The sequence below is a fragment of the Falco naumanni genome, chromosome 5 (assembly GCF_017639655.2).
Source record: "Falco naumanni isolate bFalNau1 chromosome 5, bFalNau1.pat, whole genome shotgun sequence".
NCBI classification, from domain to species: Eukaryota; Metazoa; Chordata; class Aves; order Falconiformes; family Falconidae; genus Falco; species Falco naumanni.
The window spans coordinates 28,776,188-28,799,589 of NC_054058.1; the positions used below are offsets into that span (position 1 = coordinate 28,776,188).

A 23,402-nucleotide genomic window follows, 5' to 3' on the forward strand; every position below is an offset into this window, starting at 1 on the left:
TCACTCAAACTGGTTGTTCTTAACTGAATTAGGGCATGGATTTAATGGTAGTTTGCAATATATATTTTTTTATGATTTGGTCTGATCTTGCTTCAAGCTGGGGAGCTTCCTGTGTTTGTACCTCTTGCCCTACATTCAGTCAAACTATGAAGTAATCTGCAAATGTGTGGTCAACTCATCTTTTTTTAAAAGATCATCTGTATGCATGCAAAACCAGAAAAAAAAATCTTGAAAGAAGAAACTCTGTTTGTAGTCTCAATTATGTTAAGGCTGCACAATATAAGCTTCCCAATTAAAAACCGTTACCTTTAAAGTTAATAGCTTGAGTTGTTTTGTGTACTTACTTGAAATTATCCAGTAGTAACCAGTTAATTGATAGCATAATGTTGGCTATGCTTTGCCATAATGAATAGTGGAATTCACAAGGACAATATTTCAATTATGTGACAAATTTATATAGTCAGAGTGCCTAGACCGGGTTTTAAACAGATGATAATTTGGCTGGAATTAGGATGACTGTGTTTAGGGTAATTTATGGAACATATCTGAATTCTTATTTGAGTAACTTCGGTATCGTTAACTGACTTTTATGTTCTGCAAACAGCTCAGTTACTGTAAGCAACGTGTAATTATTGAAAGGATTATAATTTCTGGTTTATGACATAACTTTTGTTCAATATATTTTTCCTTTCCTGACTTCCTTATTTTTGTTCATTGGAGGAAAAACTTTTGGGAATTTTTACTTGAAAAATAACTAGCAATCTTACATCCAGCCCACCCTCTCCCACTCACCCCCCACCATGAAAAATGTCTTAGCTTCTTCAGAAAACTATAGTTGCACTAGATTTCTTAAACACTGTAATGTTCATGTTGTTAAAATTTAGATTACTTGTTTCTAGCACAGAATACAAATTTGTTTGCTTTTTTGTTTCTGGGTACAGCATTTTTACTTATATAAGTATTTAAAAACAATCTTAGAATAATTTATATGTATGTATTAAGTTTACGAATCTATCATTTCAGGCTGGATTCATGCTGTGCTCACATCTCAGGATTGTATGGCTTTTGGAGGAAACTTTTTGCACAACCTCAATATTGGCATGCAGCTCAGGTTAGTCTCAGCTCTTCCTATACCTTTTCCTCGGTTAAGTAGGATATTCTTCAATAGATATTTTTCTTCATGCTCTTAACCAGGATCAAATCAGTACAGGCTCTCAAATAGACAATAGTGACATTTTCAATTAGAATGCATCAAGCACATACTCTTACTTCACTTCTGCAAAGTTTGTTTCAAAAGCAAAATGAAGGGTATGCAAGAATTTAAATGAATTGGGGGGGAAAAACCCCACAAAAAAACTCCCCTTGGAGATTAGTATAAGTGACTAAAACAAAACTAAGCAAGCCCAGGTGTGCAACACTTTGAGTTGAAATGAGCCTCCTCAAGTCAGCATTGCTCTAAGGGCAGCTGTATTTAGTTTTTGTCCAAGATGTGGAGCTGTCTTCTAAACATATTGTTTTTATTTATTACAGTGGAATCCTGATAAAATTCCATCTGTTAAAAGATCACACATTGGGTTTGTATCCTAGTTTTATGAAGTCCAACTTTATTCTTAGAAGTGCCGCAGTCAAACTTGATAAGGTCAGAGCCTGGATGAGACCAGAGTTCAGTCTTGTCTGTGGTCTTGTTGGGATTTAACTATGTGGTACTTGACTTCTTTTATTTATCATGGCCATGGTTATGTTATTTTATTTTGGACATTGTGTAAATTTGAATGATTACGTAGTTGAATAATGAATGTCACAATTAAAACATTAATGTTGTGTAATATTTCTATTTAATCAGGTGTTATGAAATGGAGAAGAGGCTAAAAACCCCAGATCTTTTCAAATTCCCTTTCTTTGAAGCCATCTGTTGGTTTGTCGCCAAAAACTTACTGGAAACATTGAAAGGTAATCCTTGTTTTATTTTAAGAGATACACATGTATCTGCTTTCATTTTTTTTTTTTTTTTCTCTTCATTGATAATGGAGAAAATTTATACTGCTGTTGTGTGAACAGATGAAATTTTTTAAGCTGGAAAACTAGACTTGAATTCCTATTCCTTTTTTTTTTTTTTTTTTCAAATGTCACATGATTCTTTTAACTAAATTTTAGTGAATACTACACTATGACAGTTCTAGATCCAGCAATTTTTGGTTTTAGTAAATGATCTTTCTGAAAACTACTTCAGTGATCAAAGGCTTTTAGGGTGACTTGCACTGTGGAAATCTTGGTGCACTTGGTGGTGCATGTAACCAGCACTTTGTAGCATGCTGCTGGAACCTTTGAACTATTTTATTAGTGATTTTCATCCAGTGCTGGTAATGGTCAATGAAAACATTCTAGATCATCAAGACAGAGTATCTGAGATTTTGGCACAGTGCAATTATACTGCCAGTCAAACAGGATTAATTTGCCATTATCTGTCAAGACCTTGTTAAGGAAAATAGAAAACTTACTTCAGTGACATCAGTTTTTCATTCAGGTTTCTTCTTTATCATTTAAATCTTTAAGTACCCTTTGATAGCGTTTCTCTCATTTCAGCAAATGACTCCTTATATGATCCCACTAACTTGTACCTGTGGGTTTCTTCTTGTGGCTTCACAGCTGAATGAAGAGGTTTTCTTGCACTTCTACAATTTTCTCTGACCTTTTCAGTCAAAACACCTGTTGTGTTCTGCTCTTTGTGGTAAAGGGAAAGGTGTCTGTGAGGGCTTTTGTAGAAAAGGTGCATCAGTTCCTATAAGCTGTGTTAAATCATTTATATCAGTGCTTATCAATAGACATCTCAACAGCCTGATGTTCTTGACAGTTGCTGGTCCTTTCCAAACTCCTCATCTAGTCCTGTAATTCCTCTATCTGTACCCATGTATAATTGAGCTTGAGAAAAGTGCCTGTCTGACTTGACCTTCTTTTCCTCAAGTATATTGCCCTCTGCCTGCTCTGTTTAAGCTTAATAGTAAATGTCATATTCCAAATGATGTATTTCAACAGAGAGAAATCAACTTGCAGAGGAGGCTGCTGAATTCAGCTCCAGCTTCTCAAGAGATCAGAATCTCATGTAACCTTTTTCTAATAGGGAAACAGTCACAGTTACTGAAAATTATCTATTCTCCTTTCAGCAAATTAAGGCATTGAACAACCCTTGTTTCCAAAACAAGCGTTGAAAGTTTTAGAAACCTAAAGCAACTCGGAAATCTTAACAAGTAGAACAAACTTGCAAAAATTTTTTCCTTTAAAAAAAAAAAAAAGTATTTTCTTCTTGAAAGCTTACTTTGTTTGGTCTCACTTCTGTGTATCTAAAACTTACAAACTCATCAGAAGACAATAGGAGCTGTATTTCTACTGGAAAAGCAGTGGGATATACGTTTCTATATTATCTAGCTAAATACTAATAGTTTCCAGTGTCTGTTTCCCCGACTCTTCCCTCTCCCTTTTTTATACCATGACTCCTTGAGTACATAGACTAGGAGCTTCCTGGGACTTGTGTCATAGAGGATGAGTATGAAGCTTATTCTCATTTTATTTTTAATCTATGGTTTAGCAGATATAGCAGAGCAATGCTATAACCTATGAATTTATCATAAAAAATAAAAATTGAAGTCTCCATGACTAGAGTGAAGATTTTGTTGGGCTTTGGCATCAAGACAGACTCATGTGAATTAGGTGTTTACTAGTAAGAATCTGTTGTTTAATAAATAAGGGGTGATACCAGTTTGGTTTTGAAAGGTATGGTGATGACCAACTTGTAAAACGTTGAGTGCGTGGTGGTTAGCAGTACTTTGTGTGAAATTCAGGTCAGTAAGCAAAATCAGCACAATGTGTTTTTCTGGTTATTTTTATAAAATGATAACAAGGTCATAAACATTTTGACTTTGTCTTTTCATTGGCAAGAAGTGTTTTATGATACTGTAAGTGCTGTGGCATTCACCTAAACTGTTTTTCTTCATAGTTCTTGGGGCTTCAGATTAGGTAACTTATTCATCTGATACTCGTTAATTTTTATTACTGTTAATGCTGTGCAGTCTTTTCTATTGCAACTAAAAAATCCAGCCTGTGGTGCTGCATTGTATTCTCAAAATTCTATCAACTGAGTCAGCTAGTGGGCAGGAAGACTTCTGCTGCAACTCAAAGGCCTGCCACTCCTCGTACCCTTTAACAAGTAGGAGGCATCTTTGAGGGAAGAACAGCTGTTTAGTAACAAACTTCCCTTTTTCTGCCAGCAGACTAATACATTATCCATCAGAATATGGTTTATTAGTGTATTCTTTTAAGGGAATAAAATGAGCCAAATATCCCTAGTATTGGTCAGTTTGCTGTTGACAATTGGAAATATTTGTCAGGAACATGGAGAGAGATTGCAGTCTACTTTTGACTGTTTATGGAGTGTTTGTCTTTTTCCTTCTCTTTTTCCCCATGAAGGAAAAGACAAAATTGAAAAGGAATTGGAGTCCCTTGGGAGCACCAGCTTTCTTAAGAAGAGCAGCTTCTGTAGCAGAGTGATTTCCACCCCTTGCTCCCTTTGATTTTTGGGAGGAAAAATGATGTCAACTGCATGAGGGAGAACTGTGATAATTGGAAGGGTGTCAGAAAATATTTGGGGAGTGGAAGTGTGCCACTGAACCATTTGCTGTATGTATGGGAATAAACAATAGGAATTGTAATTTAGAGCTACATCCCACATCCTTCTGGTTCCCTTTGACTAAAATATTTCTGAATGAAGTAAAAGTGATTTCTTTTTTCAAAGGTGTTTTCTCTTGTTCTGTACTTGAGATCTGTTTTGGTCTAATTGACCTTTACTATGTTGTAAATTATCTCCAATTCATGCAAGAATAAGTCAAAAAGGAAAGGAAGATTTTGCATAGTATCACTTCAGGGTTGGACTGGCTTGTTTTGTTACGGTATGCACACAAATACAGGATGTCGTGTTTCATTTGCTTGCACAATTTATCCTTTTTTGTGCAACGTTATTGGCTGAAAGGTAGGTATCATTCTATTGTTTTCATTGTTAATGTGGTTCTAAATTGGTGTCTGTATCCTTTTTAGAACTGAGGGAAGATGGTTTCCAGCCTCCAAGCTATTTAGTACAAGGAGTGAAGGCTTTACTTACTGCTTTAAAATTATGGATGAAAAAAGAAGTAAGTATAAGTGATGTTGTTTGCTATTTTGGTGAGCTCTAGTTTGATTTAGAAGTAAGTGAAGGTCCTATCCCCTTTTGAAGTTTAAGATTATTTTCATCCATTAATGAGTACTGAAAGACTCTGTGGTGATTATATACTGCTGATCTGGAGAAGAAGCATCATGACAATTTTGTATTCCATGATGCTAATAAAGTCTTTTTAGACCAATTAATAATAAGCTTTGTATTTTAGCTGATAGAAGTAGAATCTTGCTTCACCTCAGGATGGGATAAGAATGCTAGAGGATAAGCAGATAACGTGGGGCTTTTTTCTAACAAATCTGGCTTTATAATTGATTCATTCTAGTCTGAGGCAATGGAGGGATGGAATGCCCTGATACTTAGCATTTTCCAATAACGTCAGTACTTTGGAGAACACATTTCAGGTATGCCTGTCTTGCTGAAGAGTTAGTTTAGATTCAGATGAGGACATTAACTTCAGTTGAATACCATCCCTGTTGAACATTGGCTGACTCTTGTAAAATCATTAATATATTGTCTATGCTGGCTTTGCTGGTGCTCCACTCTCCAGGAAAGCTTATTTGTTTTGGCACAGCACTGGGTCTGGCCTAACTCCATGTGTTTTATCATGTGCCTTGAGCTAATCAGTCCTCTTGGAACCGGTGCTTCTGGGAAGTGCTGTTCACTGACAGGCAGTTTGGTTCTGACTGAGCTTACTAATTCTAGGTTTTTTCTGGCCATGCTGACTTGAACTGGCTCTTGGGGATCTCTTTGGTCTTTCTGCACAGAAGTTCTCCTTGTAAGAGAACTTACTATACAACAGGTACGATATTTGCACAGTGCTGCATCCAGCGTAATGAGCTTTGAGGAACTGAACACCAAGTGCAAACGCAGAGGTGGTTACTTTGTGTGGAAGCTGCAGGAGTCCAGCCTGTGTAGCGTTACTGATTCCAGGTGAACCTTTGCTGGCCCTCTGAAACACCTTGGAGTTGGTTGTCCAGTGTCTGTCTGTGCCATTCTGGATCAAAACTAGCTAGTAAGCAGTGTAGCAGTATTTACAGGATATTGTGCCTAAGCTGTTAAACCATGTGTGAATCCAAGCTCTTTCTCCCGTAGTGGTATGGGTAATAAGCAAACCCAGTAATCGGACTGCTGGTAACGGAGATCAAACATAGCCCGTATAAATCCTTATTTTGATTTGAAATTGGATTGGAATCCCTCTTTCTAGATTGTTGTAATACAGTATTGTAGCATTTGTGTACCGCCTTGTAGCTCATTAAGTATTTTATTTATATCACTTAGAATGTGATCTGTTTCCTACTTTCTTGTGCAAAGAAACTAATTGCACATGCTGCATTCTGAATGCTTATTAATGAGACCTGTGAGTATTCCCAAACTACTGGCTGAACAGAAATGTCAATTGTGAGGAAACCGTGCACATCAGTGAACTACTCAGTGTTTTCTGCTGTCCACCAGCTATCATGTTTTGTACCTTGTGTTCATCTTTTCTAGCTGCTGCTTTGTAAAAGAGCTAATCTTTTATTTGCAGCAGGCCATGTGCATGATAGGATTGTAGTTGTGTGCAGCTGAAGGCAGGAGGAGCTTTGTACATTGCTGTATGATTGCTCATGCTGGGGATTTCAGAGAGATTCTGAAAGAGAAATGACAAATGAATACTCCTCAAATGAGAAGCCTACTCATGAGGTTTCACATTTGTATCATGGAGTATGTCTTTTCAAGACAAGTGAATTATCTTAGTGAATTGTTTTAAACTACTTGCTGGAGAAATTCAAACTCTGCTTCAGCAGGGCAGCAGTATCTCCATTTCTGCAATATTTAAAAACTGCCAAAATTTACAAGATGCTGAGAATAGAGATTGAGTGCTACTAAAATTATTTTAGTTTTCATGTCTTGATTTGAATTCAGTTTGTGCAAGGCTTTTATCAGTATGAGTATTCTCAGATTATTTTGGTGCAGATCATCAGTCTGCATGTTAGTTGTTGTAAACAATGACTATGATGACCTATTGAGTTGTCTGAGCTCTTGGATTTTAGCTCTGGCTTCCTGCCAGCTTGCATAAGCAACAGGTCTCAGATTGAGTTGTTCAGATGTTTGATTCATGTACCAATAAGGTGATTTTGGGCAACTGTTCTGTGTTTTTAAAGAAGATATTAATAGGTGTTGTAAAAGAAAAAAAAATGGCCAGTTTCTTTTTTATAAGGAGTGAGGGATGTGAGGTTTATTATTTGTATTTTATCTTTTTTTGTGTGTGTGTTTGTTTTTGAGTATTGATATACTTCATTGTGATGCTAGTCTCCAAAGATGGGTGCATTGATTTACCTGCCAGGATTTTTTTTATCTGTATCTCTTGATTTAAGACAAATTTCTTTTTCCTCTGTATATTTCCAAAATATTTACAAAACCATTTCTTGAAACTCATGAATGAATCACAGCTTTTTTTCTATTATTTTCTTTACCTGCAATTTATATCTGACATACTTAGGCCGTTTTGTTGCTACTGTTCTCCTTACTCCAGGAGAATTCCTCGGTCCCAAAGGCTGCTTGTTCCTTTTCCATGAACCAATATGCAGAGACAACTTAAACCCAAGTTATTTAATAATGATAATAATTTTTCAGGCATGGTGTCTGTAGGTATTTATATTTCCTGCACATTCTTCCCTTCTGTCGGACTGTTAGATTATGTATCCATTTGAATTTGTTCATGTATTTAAGTTGCTGGGGTGAATTTTTAGTCTGCCTTCCTGCCTCTCTTTCTTTTCTCTCCCCCCTTTTTTAAAAAAATAATTATGCTGCCACAGCTTACTTGAGAAAGCCTTGGTATAAATAGATACTTCTTATAGTGGCAAAGAAGTGAGTTTGCCAGTGGAACTTACTCTGCTCAAAGAGTTACCGTAAATCATACTGCCAAACTAATGTGCTTCTGATATAAAATGTTTGCATTGGGAAAGCTTTTCAGTATTTTTATACCAGAAAAACTTGGAAGTCAGTCTTGTGGAGGATTCCATCAGTCACTCCCTCTTGGAAGTCCTCATGGATGGGAAGGCTTTTGGGAGAGTGAAGTCCTCAAGTAGAAAGAACTGAATGGTCCTAAGATGACCAGTAACTTACTGTAAAAATTATACAGTTTAGTAACAGGTGCTGTGTTCCCACGTGCAAGTGTGTGGAGGTGATCCATTCAAAGAATGAGCAATGGTAAATAATAGCAGCTGATTTAATCTTTCCTGTAGAATTAATGGCACTGAAATGAATTTATACCATGGTTATACACCCAAGTTGTTTTTTGGAGGAAGCGTTCGTTTTGTTGACTCAGAGGAAGCCACATTCAATGAAACGCACATGCAGTATCAAATTGCTTCTAGCCATAATTTTGCTGCTGAACCTTGTTTTTGAAGTATGGGTAGCTGAAAGTGTTTGTGGGATGTTTTTCCATTTAAATAGCTGATTAAGAGGATAGAATTCATGTCAGCCATTCTGGTCGATGAGTTGAGTGTTATTTTTTCTGTTTAATTTTACCTGAAAGTGTTTTCAGGCACATTTAAACTGTTATACAAAGTATTAAACATACTTTTTACTAGATCTAACTGTAGAGTGTTTGGACTTACTCAGATTGGTAGTATATATGTTTTATCAGAGGCAGAAATATGTCTCTGATACAGTTTCAGAGGATTAAAGGGAACATAAACTGTTGTGGTTTCATAATTTTTTTTAATAGGGAATGACTTTTTAAACTCACTTTCTCCAACCTACTAGATTCTAAATAAGCTAAGAAAGTAACTTTTTAAAGTGAAATGTGAAGCAGATGTCTAAAAATCTGCATGTTGGTTACTGATTATTACTCTTTATTTGCTCTGTAGATTAAATTTTTTGCTGCAGTGAAATTCCCTTAGTCTTTAGCTGTTTTGAAGGTCATGACTCTTATTAAAGTTTCTGCTAAAGGAAAAAAAAAAGAAGCTGATTACTGTACTGAGGGGGACAAAAAAATAAAGTAGTTGTCAGTATGGCTTTGTATTACCCCTTCCTTGGATTCTTAAGAGGCACATTGAGGGATATCTGCTGCCTTCTAAAGCTTGAACTGGAAGCCTCAATGTGTGTGTGTATCTGTTCTGGAAGTTTGCAGTCATTATTACAGATATTAATTTTATTTTTTTTTTCCTCCTGTACATTTCTTTTCTATTACTTCTGCTTTTACCTGAAAAAAATGAATTGAGTATCTTTTCTCCCCTCTTTGCATACAGCTTGTAACAGAACATGCCTTTGAAATTCCAGACAACATTAGGCCTGGGCATCTCATAAAAGAGCTCTCAAAAGTGATTCGTTCTGTAGAGGTAAGAACAGAGGCAACCCTACATAAGTCTGCAGGAAAAAAAAAATCGTTGGGTCAGGGAATTTCATAGTAGTTATGCTTCTAATTGATCATATTAATCTTTATTTTTTTAATGTTCATTTAATATTAGAAGATCAAGAGGAAGACTACGGAATACTAAGCTATGAGCATTTCAGATAAAATGTATAGCAAGGGTATTCTATGTTTGGGTTTTTCATATTTTTAATGGTAAAATTACTTGTAAGTCAGTATTTCTAATACATTCTTACTTAAAACCACTTAAAATAATTACTGTGATTATGTTGTTACAGAGTTTAATTTGAAAATCTATGCATATTCTATTGTCGTACCGTTATTATTTCTGGTCCAGTTGTCGTCTCTTTTGTTCTTTTTCTGATGTTTTAATGATATTTGTGTTATAGTCAGTGTTTTTTTCTTCTTAATGAATATTGATTCTTGAAAAATTCTCACATTGGCATGTGGAGAGAACAGTTCTGAGAACTGAAGAGAGATGTGATCTGCTGAGTAGAATACATGTCTATCCTATGCTGCCTTTGTGAATAAAACCTTATGTTTTGGTGTTAATTTTTGGTGTTAAGCACTGCTATTACGGGAGTATGTATACGGGAAAGAGGTGCAATAGAAATAAGCCTTGTACATCAAATCCATAGGAAATACGTAGTACTTCTCTAAAAGGTCTAACAGTTTTATTTATTTATCTAATTTACATTTAAATAGATGAATAAGAAGCAGCACTTAAATATGTGGATTTTTTCCTGTGAGACTGTTCTGAAGTATGTGTTTCTAATTAAAGGAGGAAAACGGCAAACTAGTTAAAACTCAGGGAATTCTCGGTGTGTGTCCAACTTCACGGTCTTCGCATGAAACAACTTCGCCTCACCACTCCAGACGAAGGGTGAGGAAACTGCGAGATCATGCCACCAAAACTCCTTCCAATCTGGACATCCTTGAACTCCACACTAGGGAGGTACTGAAAAGGCTGGAGATGTCACCTTGGGAGGAGGCAAGTATTAAGTTATGTGCAAGAAAAACAAAGCCAGAGTGGATTTCTAATCTCTGTTGAAAGGGAGAAGCTTTTAACAGGCATAAGAATACAGGCTACTACTCTGCCATATGAGATATGGATAGATTTGTTTTCAGTTTCTTTCTTTTGAGTTTTCCTGAAACAAATTTTTTTCTTCCTTGATCATTTTTTTGTGGCGGTTCCTTCAATGTTGTGTTTCAGAAGGCGCCCTGAATCTGCTACTTACTTCAGGTATAGCTTTTGGATTGGGACTGCTGTAGCTCTCAAGTGCTACTTTGAATCAGGTCTGTGCAGAAAAGGGAGCTTGCAGAACCTTTATTTGGTGAGGCTCTGAGCCAGCCTGCCTCGCTATGTGTTTTTAGATAGCTTTTTCTTATAGTTCTGTTACTGTGATTTGATTAGCCTTGGTTTTCAGTCATGTTCCTGTTTCCTGTATGACAGTGCCTCGCTATCAGTAAGCCTAAGGCTGCCTCTGGTCTCCGTTGTGGGGCTGTGGACTTTGTGGTCGTATTACAAAGGTATCATGGAGTGATAAATAAGTAAAATGTAGTCTCTTGAAAAATTCTTTTTTTCAGGTTTGATGACCTTATTTCAAAACAGCAACAGAAATGGGAGGAGGAATGAGAGAGTGGAAATAAGTAGCTTTATGAAAGGAAATAAGTAGCTTTGTGAGAATAACAAATGCTGGCAAATTTAGTTGGGACAGGATGGACTGTCACAGTGGAAAAATACTGATACTGATTTTCATAAGGCATGAACAAGAGACATTCATTTCGAGACGTTCCCCAAAGACAGAAAGCTGAACTTAAATTTTATGACAAATAGTTAACCTTTGCAGTTCACTGCTACAAACAAATGTTTAGGAGTATTAGTTACCGTCATTTAATGTACAAATATATTGTTCACTATCAGTATTAACATGTAAAACATGTTAAAAAAACATACCATTTTACATTTTCCTGGTTTGGCATATAAATGTATCACTGATTGCTTCAGAGTATGTGTCAAATGCAAATGGCTTTGAGCTAAGAAAGTTCTGCTTATGGCAGGTTACTTTGCATTACTGATGTTTTACTGTCCTGTAAATCAGTTTTGAGATACTAATTCCAGGGAACAGATACCCAATCCAGGAGTTGACTTATCAGTTCCAAGCCCAACTTTTGGCTTGCCCGTCTATTGGTATTTCTTTGTTTTGAATACAGTGATAATTCTTCAAAGGAAACATAAAAGGAGTATTATAGTGAAGTTGTAGTTGTTCCAGATATTTTAGGAGAATATTGGTGATTCAGGGAAGGAGAAGGTGCAGTCTGTTCTTTTTTACACCCAAACATGTTTTGTCTGAGCTTTCTTCAATTGGTTATCAGGAGGGTAATCATCCTGATGTTGAGTTTAAACTTCTGTGGAGTACAGGAAAACCGGTTGAATTTATAGAAATAAATAACAAGCAATATTGCTTTTACTTCTTTAGGATACCGCAAGCTCGAAACTGAATGGGAGATTTAACAAGCCCTTTCAGCCATCTTCTACAGTACCTGAATGGCGAACAAAAGACAATGATCTTCGCCTTCTGCTCTCAAATGGAAGAATAATTAGGTACAAAGGGTTGATTGTGGATCACTTCTTCCTAGTCATTATGGTCTGGAGCATGCTAATTGCTAATAACATTTCTGTTTGTGGAGCTCTGGATTCCCTTCTACCAGTAAGATTCATGTTAGGAATGTTGAAGGAAAGCGTTGTCCCTTGTGTCTGCTGTCCCCTAGTGGAGCCACGGTTATGGAGTGATCTACGTATGTTTGTATGTTCCTTTGTTAACAGCGTTTCATTCAGTTGCTCAGTTGGGTTTGTACTGAAGGGAATGCTTCACAGTAGAAATGGTTGGTTTGTATCCATCTATTAGAGTGATTTTTCATTAAAAATACACAGGTGTAAAACTTTGCATCTTTGTGGAAATGACAGGCATAGAATAAGAATATGTACAATTTGGAACGAAGAGGTGAGCATAAGAGAACATTACTGTTGTATCTCAAGAGTGTGTTGTAAATAATTAAAACAGTTGCTTCAGGTTGGTAAGAATAACATGTTGGTTTGTTTTTTTGTTTTTTTTTCTTGTGAGACAGAGATGAGAGACGCCCATTTACTGATCGAAGTCTTTACACAGCAGATAGTGAGGATGAAGATGACAGAACAAGGTCAAAAAAGACGACTGTTAAGGTAGAAGACCAGCCCTCAGGGTTTGAAGGAGAAGGGAATGCAGATGCCCAGAAACCACTGAACAGTAAGCTTGTCTCTTAAGTCCTATCCATTGAACGTTTTGATGATCTTAAAGAGGGTCTAACTATTGTCAAGTTGTGACTGAAATTTTACCTAAGTGTAAAGAGGATAAACTAATAGATCAGAGAAGTAATATTAGAAGTTACAACAAAATATTTGTCAAATATTATCTGTCTACTGAAGAAGAGAACAGGATAGAGTAGGAAAGTAAATTCACCTTTTTATGTTAGTACCATCTTGAATACCCTGTACAGTGTTTTTCGGAGTGGAGATTCAATTGGTGTTCTGGATGAGTATTTATTCCTTTTGATCTGTTTCATAATATAAGAACACTGATTTTTCTTGACCAAAATATACTTAAGTGTGAAAAGTTCATCACATCATTCACTCTAGAGGATAAAAGTTCATAACATGCAGCTAATTGTAAACCTATCTTATACCTCACTTTTCTGTTCCATTTGGTGATTACATACTTGACCATACAATTTTTTACATTTTGCTAATGAATAGGTTTATTCCATAGAGGTGATCAAACATCATTTAACATTAATAAAATCTTATGCTTTCAACCTTGGCAGTAATCTGCAAGGCTGGGGAAGAATTTAGGTTATCTGTAAAACACTTTAACACCACTTGCCAATACTTTAAACCATTCTTCACTAGTAGTTAATATTTTTTTAGTCTTTCTGTACCCTCAAACCCTCCTGCCAAGTGTTCAGCAGTGCTGATCACACAGTGCATTAGTAAAGTATCAATACTGAATGTCTGGTTTTGGTGCCTATTTTTAATAGCATGGCTCTGTGCAGTGACAAATTGGTCCTTGACATAGCTGTTCAGCTCTCGGTTTAATTATAGAAGTCACATCCTTTCACAGTAGAGTTTACAAGGGCTCAGAGGGTATGTGTTAGGAAACTGACATCAACGCTTAAGATAATAAGACTCCTCTAGAGACTTACAGTTCCCTTAGTTTCCTGCACAACAATCTGTAACAACTTTTGAGTCTGTCAGTCTGGATAAAATATTTTATTATTTTCATTAATAAAGCAATTTGTAATCCCTGTTGACTGTACTTCCAAAGGTCACAGAGAACAGTATTAAAAAATTTGCACAGGAGAGAGGTCCCTCTTGAGTACTCAGGAACCAACAAGGCAAACAGCTTATTGAGTGAAGGCTTCAGCATGTATGGCCTTTTTCCTCTTTCAGAATTTAAGTAAATGAAACTAAGTTTTACACTTGAATCAAAGATTAAGTCATACAGAGAAATGGTAGGTTTTCTTCAAAGTTGTTGCTCTTATTTGATACAGAGTGAATATGGCAATGTGTATCTAAATGTAGGAAACATACTTAGAACTAGTAATGAACATTGAGATTCTTCTTCCAGAAATTGAGTACTCGGGACTATCGCTGATATTTTTAGTTGAATAGTAAGAGTCTTCAAACTTCCATGTTAAAGATCACCTTCATTTGGTTATTTTTCTTTAACTGAAGGACTACAGAGAGAAAAAGAGACAGAGAGGGAAGATACTCTTCTTCCAAGAATTCCATAGAAGAAACTACCTGTCTCTGTAACAGCTACCACCTGCCATTGTTCTTACTGGGATTTAGGCCAAGAGGCAATGTCCACAGAGAGATGCCTTTTAACAGATCAAGCTCTGTATAGCTTTGTGTGTCATGCCAAGATCCTGGTTCTAAATGGTGACCCGGTGTTACCAGAGAGACAAAGATCATGTGCTGTGCTTATTAGAGCAAGATACTTTGTGTGGATGAAGGGGAAGGTGATTTAAGATATTTTTTTTGAAATCACGGTAGCTTAGCCTGATCTTACTGGTAACAACTGTTTTCATTTGCCCAATTTCTGGAGTATTCCTCCCAGTCTCTGGACGTGTGTGGAGCCATAACTTTTCTTGAGAAAGGCAGTAGTCCAAAGAAAAATTCATTTGAGCTACATACGGTATTATTTTCTGTATTGTGCATGCTGTTGCTTATCCTAGAATCTTGTTTGCCTTTTTGAAATGAGCCAAAGGCTTGAGATATCAACAGAAATCCCTTGGGTTTTTTTCAGCTACAGTAATTTAGAATATTCACTCTATTGTCATATGTTCAGCATTACTTAGCTTAACTTCATATACAGTGGTGTTGCTCATTTACTGTGTTTCAATAGTCCTCACAGCTCGTTCTAATACTAGCTTAAGTTTAATTAGTCTTCTCTAGATTTTGGTCCCAGATGTTCACTTTACTCACTTTCTGATAACTGGTTTCATTCTTAGCTTGTGTCTGACTCTAAAAACAATTACTGCTTATGTAGTGTTTAGAAATTAATAATATCCCTTGGAATATATCTGATGCCTATCTGTGACCTTTGCCACAGTCTACAATAGGAACAAAATCCTACCGGCATTGCAGTGTATATGGGGTTACAGGTACATCTTTTATGCTTGCATAATGAATGAATTATGAAGAATTGCATTCAGTTTATCTAGTTTCATATAAAACTGTGCTGAAACAAAACAACGCAGATCAGAAACTAGCTCTGGAATGAAGAGAAGTACAGTTAAAATGTTGGTTTGCTTTCAGCGTAGTTTTATATTGAAACCATAAGTACTTGAAAACTTGAAGAACTTATGTTACTTTCTTTATCCACTACCTTTTTGGACACACATTCCTAATTTTTTTTTTATTCTATTTGGGTTTTCTCCAATAAATTTCTGCTAGTTAAACTGTATATTACAGTCTTCCACAAATTTATACTTAATTAAGGTTTCTGCCAGCAGCCTTGACACAGCTGCACATACAACCCACTGATCTTGAGCCTTGGATTCCAAACACTTACACATGTGTTGCCTAGTCATGGTTGTCTGGGACATACAGTGTCTTTTAAGAGTACATGCTTCTGAGAGCTGCTCAGCTACTTCATGTTTGAGTTTTTTCTGCACTTAAAAAAGTAAACCATGTGGACTAAGTGGCTGATTTGATTGATTGCTTTGTCATATGCCAGTGTTTCTGATGTCTTATTTTGACACCTTATTTTCTGATTAGTACTTTATCTTAGTACTAGCAAAAAGCATGGTATTTCTTCTCTTCCTTTCAGGTCTTTCTGTGATGAAAACCAATGCAACTATATTGGGTATCATCACAGTAATACTTGAATCTTCTTTAACAGGTCTGCATTTTAACCTTGAGTGGCAGCTTTGTAGTAGCACAGAATGGGCAGAATATGCCAGTAATTGTGATGTAAAAGTAAATTTGCAAGTAACACAATGATCTTTTCGTTAACCTTTAAATCACTTAATGTCCTCTGACTTGCATGTTTACTATTTCTTTGTAACTGTTTTTATTTTTAAAAAGGAATTTCTAAGCTCAAAGAGTCTTAAGACAAAGTAACACTGAAGATTACTTCCAATTAACTTTTTCTAAGGGCCACTTCTCTGACTCGGGCCTGTATACAAAAGCATAAATTGTTATGTGGAGTATGTGCTTTGTAGTAGAGAAAAAGTATATGCTCCTGTTTCACCTGATGTCTCTTCCTTTGGCTTCATCCAGTCAGTCGCTTGAGGAGTCTATTCGTCAACATTAGGCAACTCACTAGTTTTAAGCAGGCTTTACTTGTGAACCAGATCAGTGTGTTGGATGTGCTTTTCTTTACAGACAGTTAAAAACTAAGTGTGTGTTTCTTGTTCTTTACTTCTGGATTAACTGTTAAACATTGTATGTAATAAATGTTGGGTCTTATATTTTAATTTTTCTCTCTGCAGTGTTCTTTGAAAGTGTGAAATCAGAACTCAGGAATGGATCCTCAGAGTACTCTGATATTTCTGATTCAGAAGAATCTGAGCCTGATTGCACTACACAGGTATAGCTAGAGAAAGTCACAGAAGTAAACAGGGCCATTAAATATAACTTTGCTCACTCACTTCTAGTTTATCTGGTCAAAGTTTGCGTTAAAAGAGCACTAACAAAGTATTTATTTCTTGTCCAAGTTAGTATCTTAGATGGACAGTTCTGCCTCATTCTTAATGTATTCTAGTGTTGAGTAGAATGACAAGATAATGCTATCTTGAGCCAAATTTTATGATCATCTTTGTCATTAAAGTGGGGCTGCTAGAGGATGAGCACTGCTGTGGAACAGGCAAAGTGAGAAAAGTTAGATCCCAGTTGCGTTGTTCATTTCTTCTATAACAAGTCTAAATTTCATCATTAGAATTACGAATATCTACCACACAGTTTCATTCTGAAGCATGGTTAAATTGAAACAATATTATAGGCCTTCAGTTTTTTTAATCAGCTCAAGTGGCTAAATCCTATTGGTGTTTTAGACTATTTGAAATAAATGGGAATCTTCCATTTGAGATCTAGATTGTAGTGATGTCTTTACAGCTAAATGAAATATAAATGCACACACACATATGTACATTTACAAACATATTTTAGTACAATTTTTAATATTTAGAAATTTGCATATTTGTATACAAATATTTTTATAATTTTTTTCCCTTGAAAAATGTTGCTCTGACTTACTAATTTCAATTTTATTTGAATAGCGGTAAAATGCTAGTAGGGTGGAGTGATTACCTCAGATTTTTATTTTGTGCTTCTGGGAAGGTAATGTTTTGGTCTTTCTTCCAATCATCAGCCTATTTTAAGATTTTACCAGAAGTCTTCAAATTCTGACTTTTTCCATGGTGGTCAAGATCTATTTTTAATATTTCTTGTCTTCCATCATTACCTTTTCTAGATGTTGGAGTAGGTGATAGGAACCTTCATGATGTGGTTTCTTCTGGTTTCCTCAACTTCATTGTCAGCAAATTTGGCTCAGCAGGTTTCCTTTTTTAACACATAGAATTAGTAGTTATTCAGTAGTCATGTATTTAATTTTTCACAGGAGAAATATTGCAAATTTTGGATGACTTTGTCATTGAGTGAAATGTTTTATATTAATGCTATTTACTCTCTTAGGTCCTGCTATTTTCTTGTACTTCTTTATTTATAATCGTATCTAATAGAGTTTTTTTCTGCATGTTTAAATTTGTCTTTTGTAATGATATATCCAAAATGAACTCTCTCAGTAGCTCCTGTAAATCCTTTTTATGTTTTTATATTGCACTGAAGATCTTAACAAAACAAGATAATAGCTTTATTACTAACATTGAGTCACCGTAATAATTTAATTGCCATTTGTGTCACTTTCCAAGTGTCAAAGATTAACAAGCTGCTCTTGTGAATGAAGCTATTGTATAAGAATATCCCTTAGTGATACAATGCACTTCATTCCAGTTCCATTTTTGGTGAATAGGGATAGAGGTATCAGTCTTGAAGGATTATGATTCCTCCATGTTCTGATCTTCCACTTTCAACACTTTATTGAATGTCATGTGTATTCCTTGACTTGAAAAAAAAAAAAATTGTGTTCTCTGTGCTTGTTGAAAATAGATTAGTCTGAATTACCAAGATGGAACATGCCTATTGTAGCTCTTGCTTAATGTAAAGATATATTGAGTCATGTACGGTTGCTCCACCTTTGAGAAACTCTTGCCCATACAAGCTGTAATCTCAGCAGGAGCTGAAAAGCCCTTTCATTGATGAAATGAGGCTGTGCCACTGTAAGAGAGGCAACAGCTGTTGTGTTTGTGTTCCTGCTGTGTTCTGGATTTACCTGAGAGCTTCTGTCACCAGAGAGATGCTGCTGCTAAAAGTTACCTTTCGTGAGAGCAAGAACCAGAAACAGTTCCTTGGGCAGGATGTGTCCCCTTATTTGTAATAAGCATCAATTCTGGCAGCTGCTTGGAACCATACTTCCATTTTTTCCCACTTTACTTTGAATATTAAAGATCAGATTAATCAGTGCTGTCATTAAAGATAATACAATGATTTGTGCATGGTTTAATGTGTGTAATGTTTTCTGTAGGAAAATGCATTTCTGAGATACTCTTTCTGTATTACTGGAGCATGTACTCATCAATGTTACAAAATTTGGATGTGTAGCATCTCAGATGCTATATTCACATTAACCTCATTATGAATACTATATGTATACACACACATATATATAAGTTGGACCTGGATGCTTCTGAATTTTTTACGTAGCATGAATTAAGGTAGCATCTCTATTTAGAAGGTGTGGTGACCATTCTGCATGCTTCTTTGTCTTGTTTCAGCAGAAGGATTCCTCCACAGAGGAGTCGGAAAGCTCAGGTGATGAAGAGAAACAGGAAGTAACATCCAATTTCAAAGAGGACTCTAAGGTCATGAGAGACTTTTGTCAAAATACCCAGAAGCCATCCAGAAATGAAACTCCCAGTAAAAAGTAAGCACATAGCGGGCATTTGTTTATAAACTTAAACCTTTTTGCACATATTTACGTTTATGCTTTGTAACAGTGTCAAAATAATTTCTTCAGAGAAATTTAGGGTTCTGTTTTAAACTGCTTAATACCCCTTTATTTTTCTAGGGAATGTCCTACCTCGACAAGTACAGAAGAAGAAGCTATTCAGGGCATGCTTTCTATGGCAGGATTGCACTATACTACATGTTTACCAGGTCATACTCAAAGCACAGACTGCACAGATAAAAGAACCTCTCTTCAGGAACACAGAAGCTACCCCAGGAGTCGGCATAAAGACAGACAGCCATCTCAGAGCCACAAAACAGTAGAATGTGGTAGGTATCTGAACTAATGACACTTCTACTCCCTGCTCGTGGACAAACTGCTCAGAATAAACACTTAAAGTTACATTTTTAGATTTGACATTTGAGAAGGTGTATTCTTCGGGTTTGTGGTTTGTTGGTTTTTTTTTCTATAAAAAGTAACTGTTGCTTCTGAAAACTGGAACAAACTTCGCTTGAAATGTCATCAGAATACATCTTTTAAATACTGCCGTCTAAAAGTTTTGTGGCATCCTGACAAGAGTGGCAAAGTTATGGCTAGATTGAAAGCGTAGTCTCTTTATTGAAAGTAATCTTCTTCAGAAAAGATTGACAGAACCTTCATGGTTGCAGCTTTCATGGCATGTGTGTTAGATATCCATAGGAATCTGCTTGGTGATTTTTCATGTGTCTTTGGAAGGCATATTTGGCTTTACTCCTGAAATTCTGCTATGAAGGCAGTGCATTAAAGGAGATTCTAATCTTGAAGAGGAGAATTCAGAGGTAATTTTTTTTCAGTGGCATTTTGCTGTCTGTGGAAAATAGACATCTGTTCAATGTGTTCTGGGAATGACAGCAGAACATTTAACGCTAATCCTCTCAAAGGAATCAAAACCACTTCTTAGAATGGAGAGTCATTATGTTTGAAAATTCTTTGCTTGAGAAGGAAATGGAAGAGGATTATAGCTTTGATGATGTGAAACAAATGGAACTCCATCAACAAATAGGGTGCTAATTCAAAGAAGTAATAGTATGTTGATTTTTCTTTAAATGGATAATGGGAATCCAGGAAATTCCCACAACATGGATGTGTTCTGGTAATTGAAGCTGTATGTCTTTAAAAGCCACCAGCCAAACAGATAAATAAAACCACCACCGCCACCAAAACCCCCTAACCAGCAGACTACAGAGATACATACAGTGCCTTTCTATCTTTGTAACTTTATGAAAAACGTAATATCCAGTTCTCTAAATTGTGTTGGTTTGACTCGGGCCAGCAGCTAAGCACCCACATGGCCTCTTGTTCTCTCCTCCTACCCTGTGGGATGGGAGAGAGATGAGAAAGAGCAAAAGCTCAAGAAGATACATGGGTTGACATAAAGACAGTTTAGTAAGTGAAGGAAAGAGGAAAAGAAAAAAATGGTGCAAAGGCAGTCACTTAACCACCTTCTGCAAGCAGACTGAGGCCCAGCCAGTCTGAGCAATGACTGCCTTGGAAGACTGCCTTTCCCTGAGCCTCTTCCTCAACCTCAGTTTTTATTGCCAAGCATGACAGTATATGGTATGGAATATCCCTTTGGCCAGTTCAGGTCAGCTGTCCTGCTTACCTGCAATCTCTTGCCTACCCCTAGACTACTTACTGCTAGGGGCAAAGTGGGAAAAGAGAAAGCTGTGCAAGCACTGTATAGCAACAGCCAAAACTCTGGTGTGTCATCAACACTGCTTTAGCCACAAATCTAAAATATAGCACCATATGGACTGTTAGGGAAAAATTCTGTTCTGGCCAGACTCGGTACATGTGTCAGCCTCCAGGGGTGAAGAAGTTGACACTGTGCTTCTTAGCTAGCAGGTTTTGCAAAACCTTTCAGTGTCTCCAAATTTGAATTGAATTGGTGTCTTAGGATACTCTTAATTTTACAGGTTAACTGTATTGTAAATGTGTTTTCAACGTGGATGCTTATTCTATAAGCCTGTCAGCATAGGTCTTCCATATGTTATACCTGAATAACACACCAGTGCTTAGAAACAATACAGTCAATAATACTTGAAAATTAAATGTCTATCTTAGTATGAACTCCTCAGATACAAAGCTATGGTAGAAGACTGTAGCTTAACAAAGAAAGTAAGCTGTCTTCAACGTCAGTACTTTCAAATTTGAATGGTTATATTTGTCTGACCACCTTACTGTGGTGTATGGATCTTTATTTAGGTGTGTTTGTACTGTGGGATTGTTTTCCCAATTTAGTGTGTAGAACCAAGAAGCTCTGACAACTTTTTTTTGTATCTAGGAAATATTTTCCATTGCATTTTTCCTTTCTTTCTTGTTTTAATTTTAAAATCGTTCAAATGCATAATTAACTTTGAAAATCAATAACTAGAAATATAAATTCAAGCTTGTTGAACTTCTCTTTAGGTAGGTCCATGAAGGAAGAAGAAGGAGACTTGGGGACTTCAGCATGGACTAGACACCTGAATGAAGCTTCGAGGATTACCCCTCAGGTAAAGCAATACTTTAAACATTTTGAACACATTTTTGTAGGAAAAAGAGATAATGAAATTTTAAGTCAGCAAGCATGGTGGACAGGTGGACACTCTGCATATCTAATAATAGATACTTCTGGTTCTGGTGGCTGAATATATATTTTTATCATGCTTATCTTCATTGTTGTTGTTTTGAGTTTTCCTTTCAAACTCTTTTCTGTCATAGTAGCTAGTATTAAGAAGCTCAGGGCAGTATCTTGAAAAATAAAAAAAATACTTTATAAAAAAGTGTGAATTTACATTCAGTTGAACTGGGGAAGCACTCTATTATTTATTCATTGTTATTCCCAACCAGAGCTTCAGAACAAGTGGAACCTGTTGATAGTATTTCTAGTAAAGATACTTGCTTAGGAAATTGGCACTGCCAAACTGATACAACCTTTCAACAGTGAGCAGGTAGGAATATTTTTGCTTTCTGATGTCCAGGTGGAATCCAGCAAGGAATATATAAATGAAAGGTTGTGTGTCTTACACTGAACTTTTTCAGTATTTCTAAACTTATCTATATTTGAAGTATTAGAAAAGAGCTATTTAATAGCTGTATTTTAACTGCATGCTTTGAAGTGGTTTTGGATTTTTTTTGGTAAGAATATCTAACTACATGATACTTCTTAGTTTGTAATTCCCAGTTTAGCATTTGTTCTCTCACCAGCTGAATATTAATAGGCGATTTGTTTTCAGGTAGTTAATCAATGTTTATGGTATAGTTTGCTGTAATGGCTAGTTTAATCAAGAGCAATTGTATTTGTTTTGATCACTTAAAACTAAACCCAAAAAGTAGAAAAATTGAATACACTAGTACGTGTAATTAATCTGTGGCATTGCCCTTAAGTGCATATGGAAAAGCTTGCATAGAGATACTATAGCATATCTTATTTTTAAGAGGTATCTGTATTAAAAGAAATGATGGAATCATTAAGTGGTCAGACACTGGTGGAACTGCAGTATCTTTTTCAAAGATATGGTAGTATAATTAGAAAAACTCGAGTGAAGTTGTAGCCAGAAGGTATTAACTTCCACGTTTTTTCTTCTCCTCATTTCCATACTAGGATACCAGTAAAACTCAAAAATATATCAAGAAAGAGTGTGCATCAGAAGCCAATCATAAGGTTCAGGAAAACAGAAGTATAATCCACAACAGCTTGAGTTTTCAGCATGGCAAGTACACTCGAGACTCCAATCTAATTCAAGGAGAATGTCGGCTGAGTGACGGCAGCCTTAGCCCTGATAGGCCCTATGGTGAAACATCCTTGTCTGTACCACTTCATCCAACAAAGAGGCCAGCATCAAATCCACCCCCTATCAGCAACCAGGCGACAAAAGGTAATGTTTATCTCTGTCCTCTTGCTAGATACAGAAACTTAAAAAAGGACAGGCTTAGACCTTGAGTGAAAACATAAAATGGGCATCCTGTGGACACACAAGTTTTGGCTCAGAATGTGTGGAGGTGGAATTGAGAGAAATCTAACTGGATGTTTGGCCAGGTGAAACTTTCGTAGTTACTGTTGCACCTCTGCATATATGTCTGTTTTGCATTTATTACAGGGAACAGAACCACAACTGTAGTCTGAAACACCGGCCTGAATCAGTTTTGTTTATCAAAGTGAAGGTTTAAAATCTGTAACACTTCAAAAAATAGTCTGATGACCATACTTGTTCCG

The 23,402-nt window shown here is 36.2% G+C and overlaps 1 protein-coding gene across 2 annotated transcripts in view; it reads left to right on the forward strand.

Annotated features, from left to right (window-relative positions):
* KDM7A (lysine demethylase 7A) overlaps positions 1–23,402 on the forward strand; it is a 72,762-nt gene that overhangs the window by 41,350 nt on the left and 8,010 nt on the right. The window contains exons 8-19 of one of the 2 annotated variants that reach the window (XM_040594198.1): positions 1,024–1,111; positions 1,844–1,950; positions 5,086–5,177; positions 9,436–9,525; positions 10,339–10,548; positions 12,038–12,162; positions 12,687–12,844; positions 16,593–16,690; positions 18,996–19,141; positions 19,286–19,494; positions 21,614–21,699; positions 22,791–23,064. In XM_040594198.1, coding sequence (XP_040450132.1) covers positions 1,024–1,111; positions 1,844–1,950; positions 5,086–5,177; positions 9,436–9,525; positions 10,339–10,548; positions 12,038–12,162; positions 12,687–12,844; positions 16,593–16,690; positions 18,996–19,141; positions 19,286–19,494; positions 21,614–21,699; positions 22,791–23,064 — 1,683 coding nt within the window. Of the gene's footprint in view, positions 1–1,023; positions 1,112–1,843; positions 1,951–5,085; positions 5,178–9,435; positions 9,526–10,338; positions 10,549–12,037; positions 12,163–12,686; positions 12,845–16,592; positions 16,691–18,992; positions 19,142–19,285; positions 19,495–21,613; positions 21,700–22,790; positions 23,065–23,402 lie in introns of both variants that reach the window. The other variant, XM_040594197.1, reaches the window with a different exon arrangement.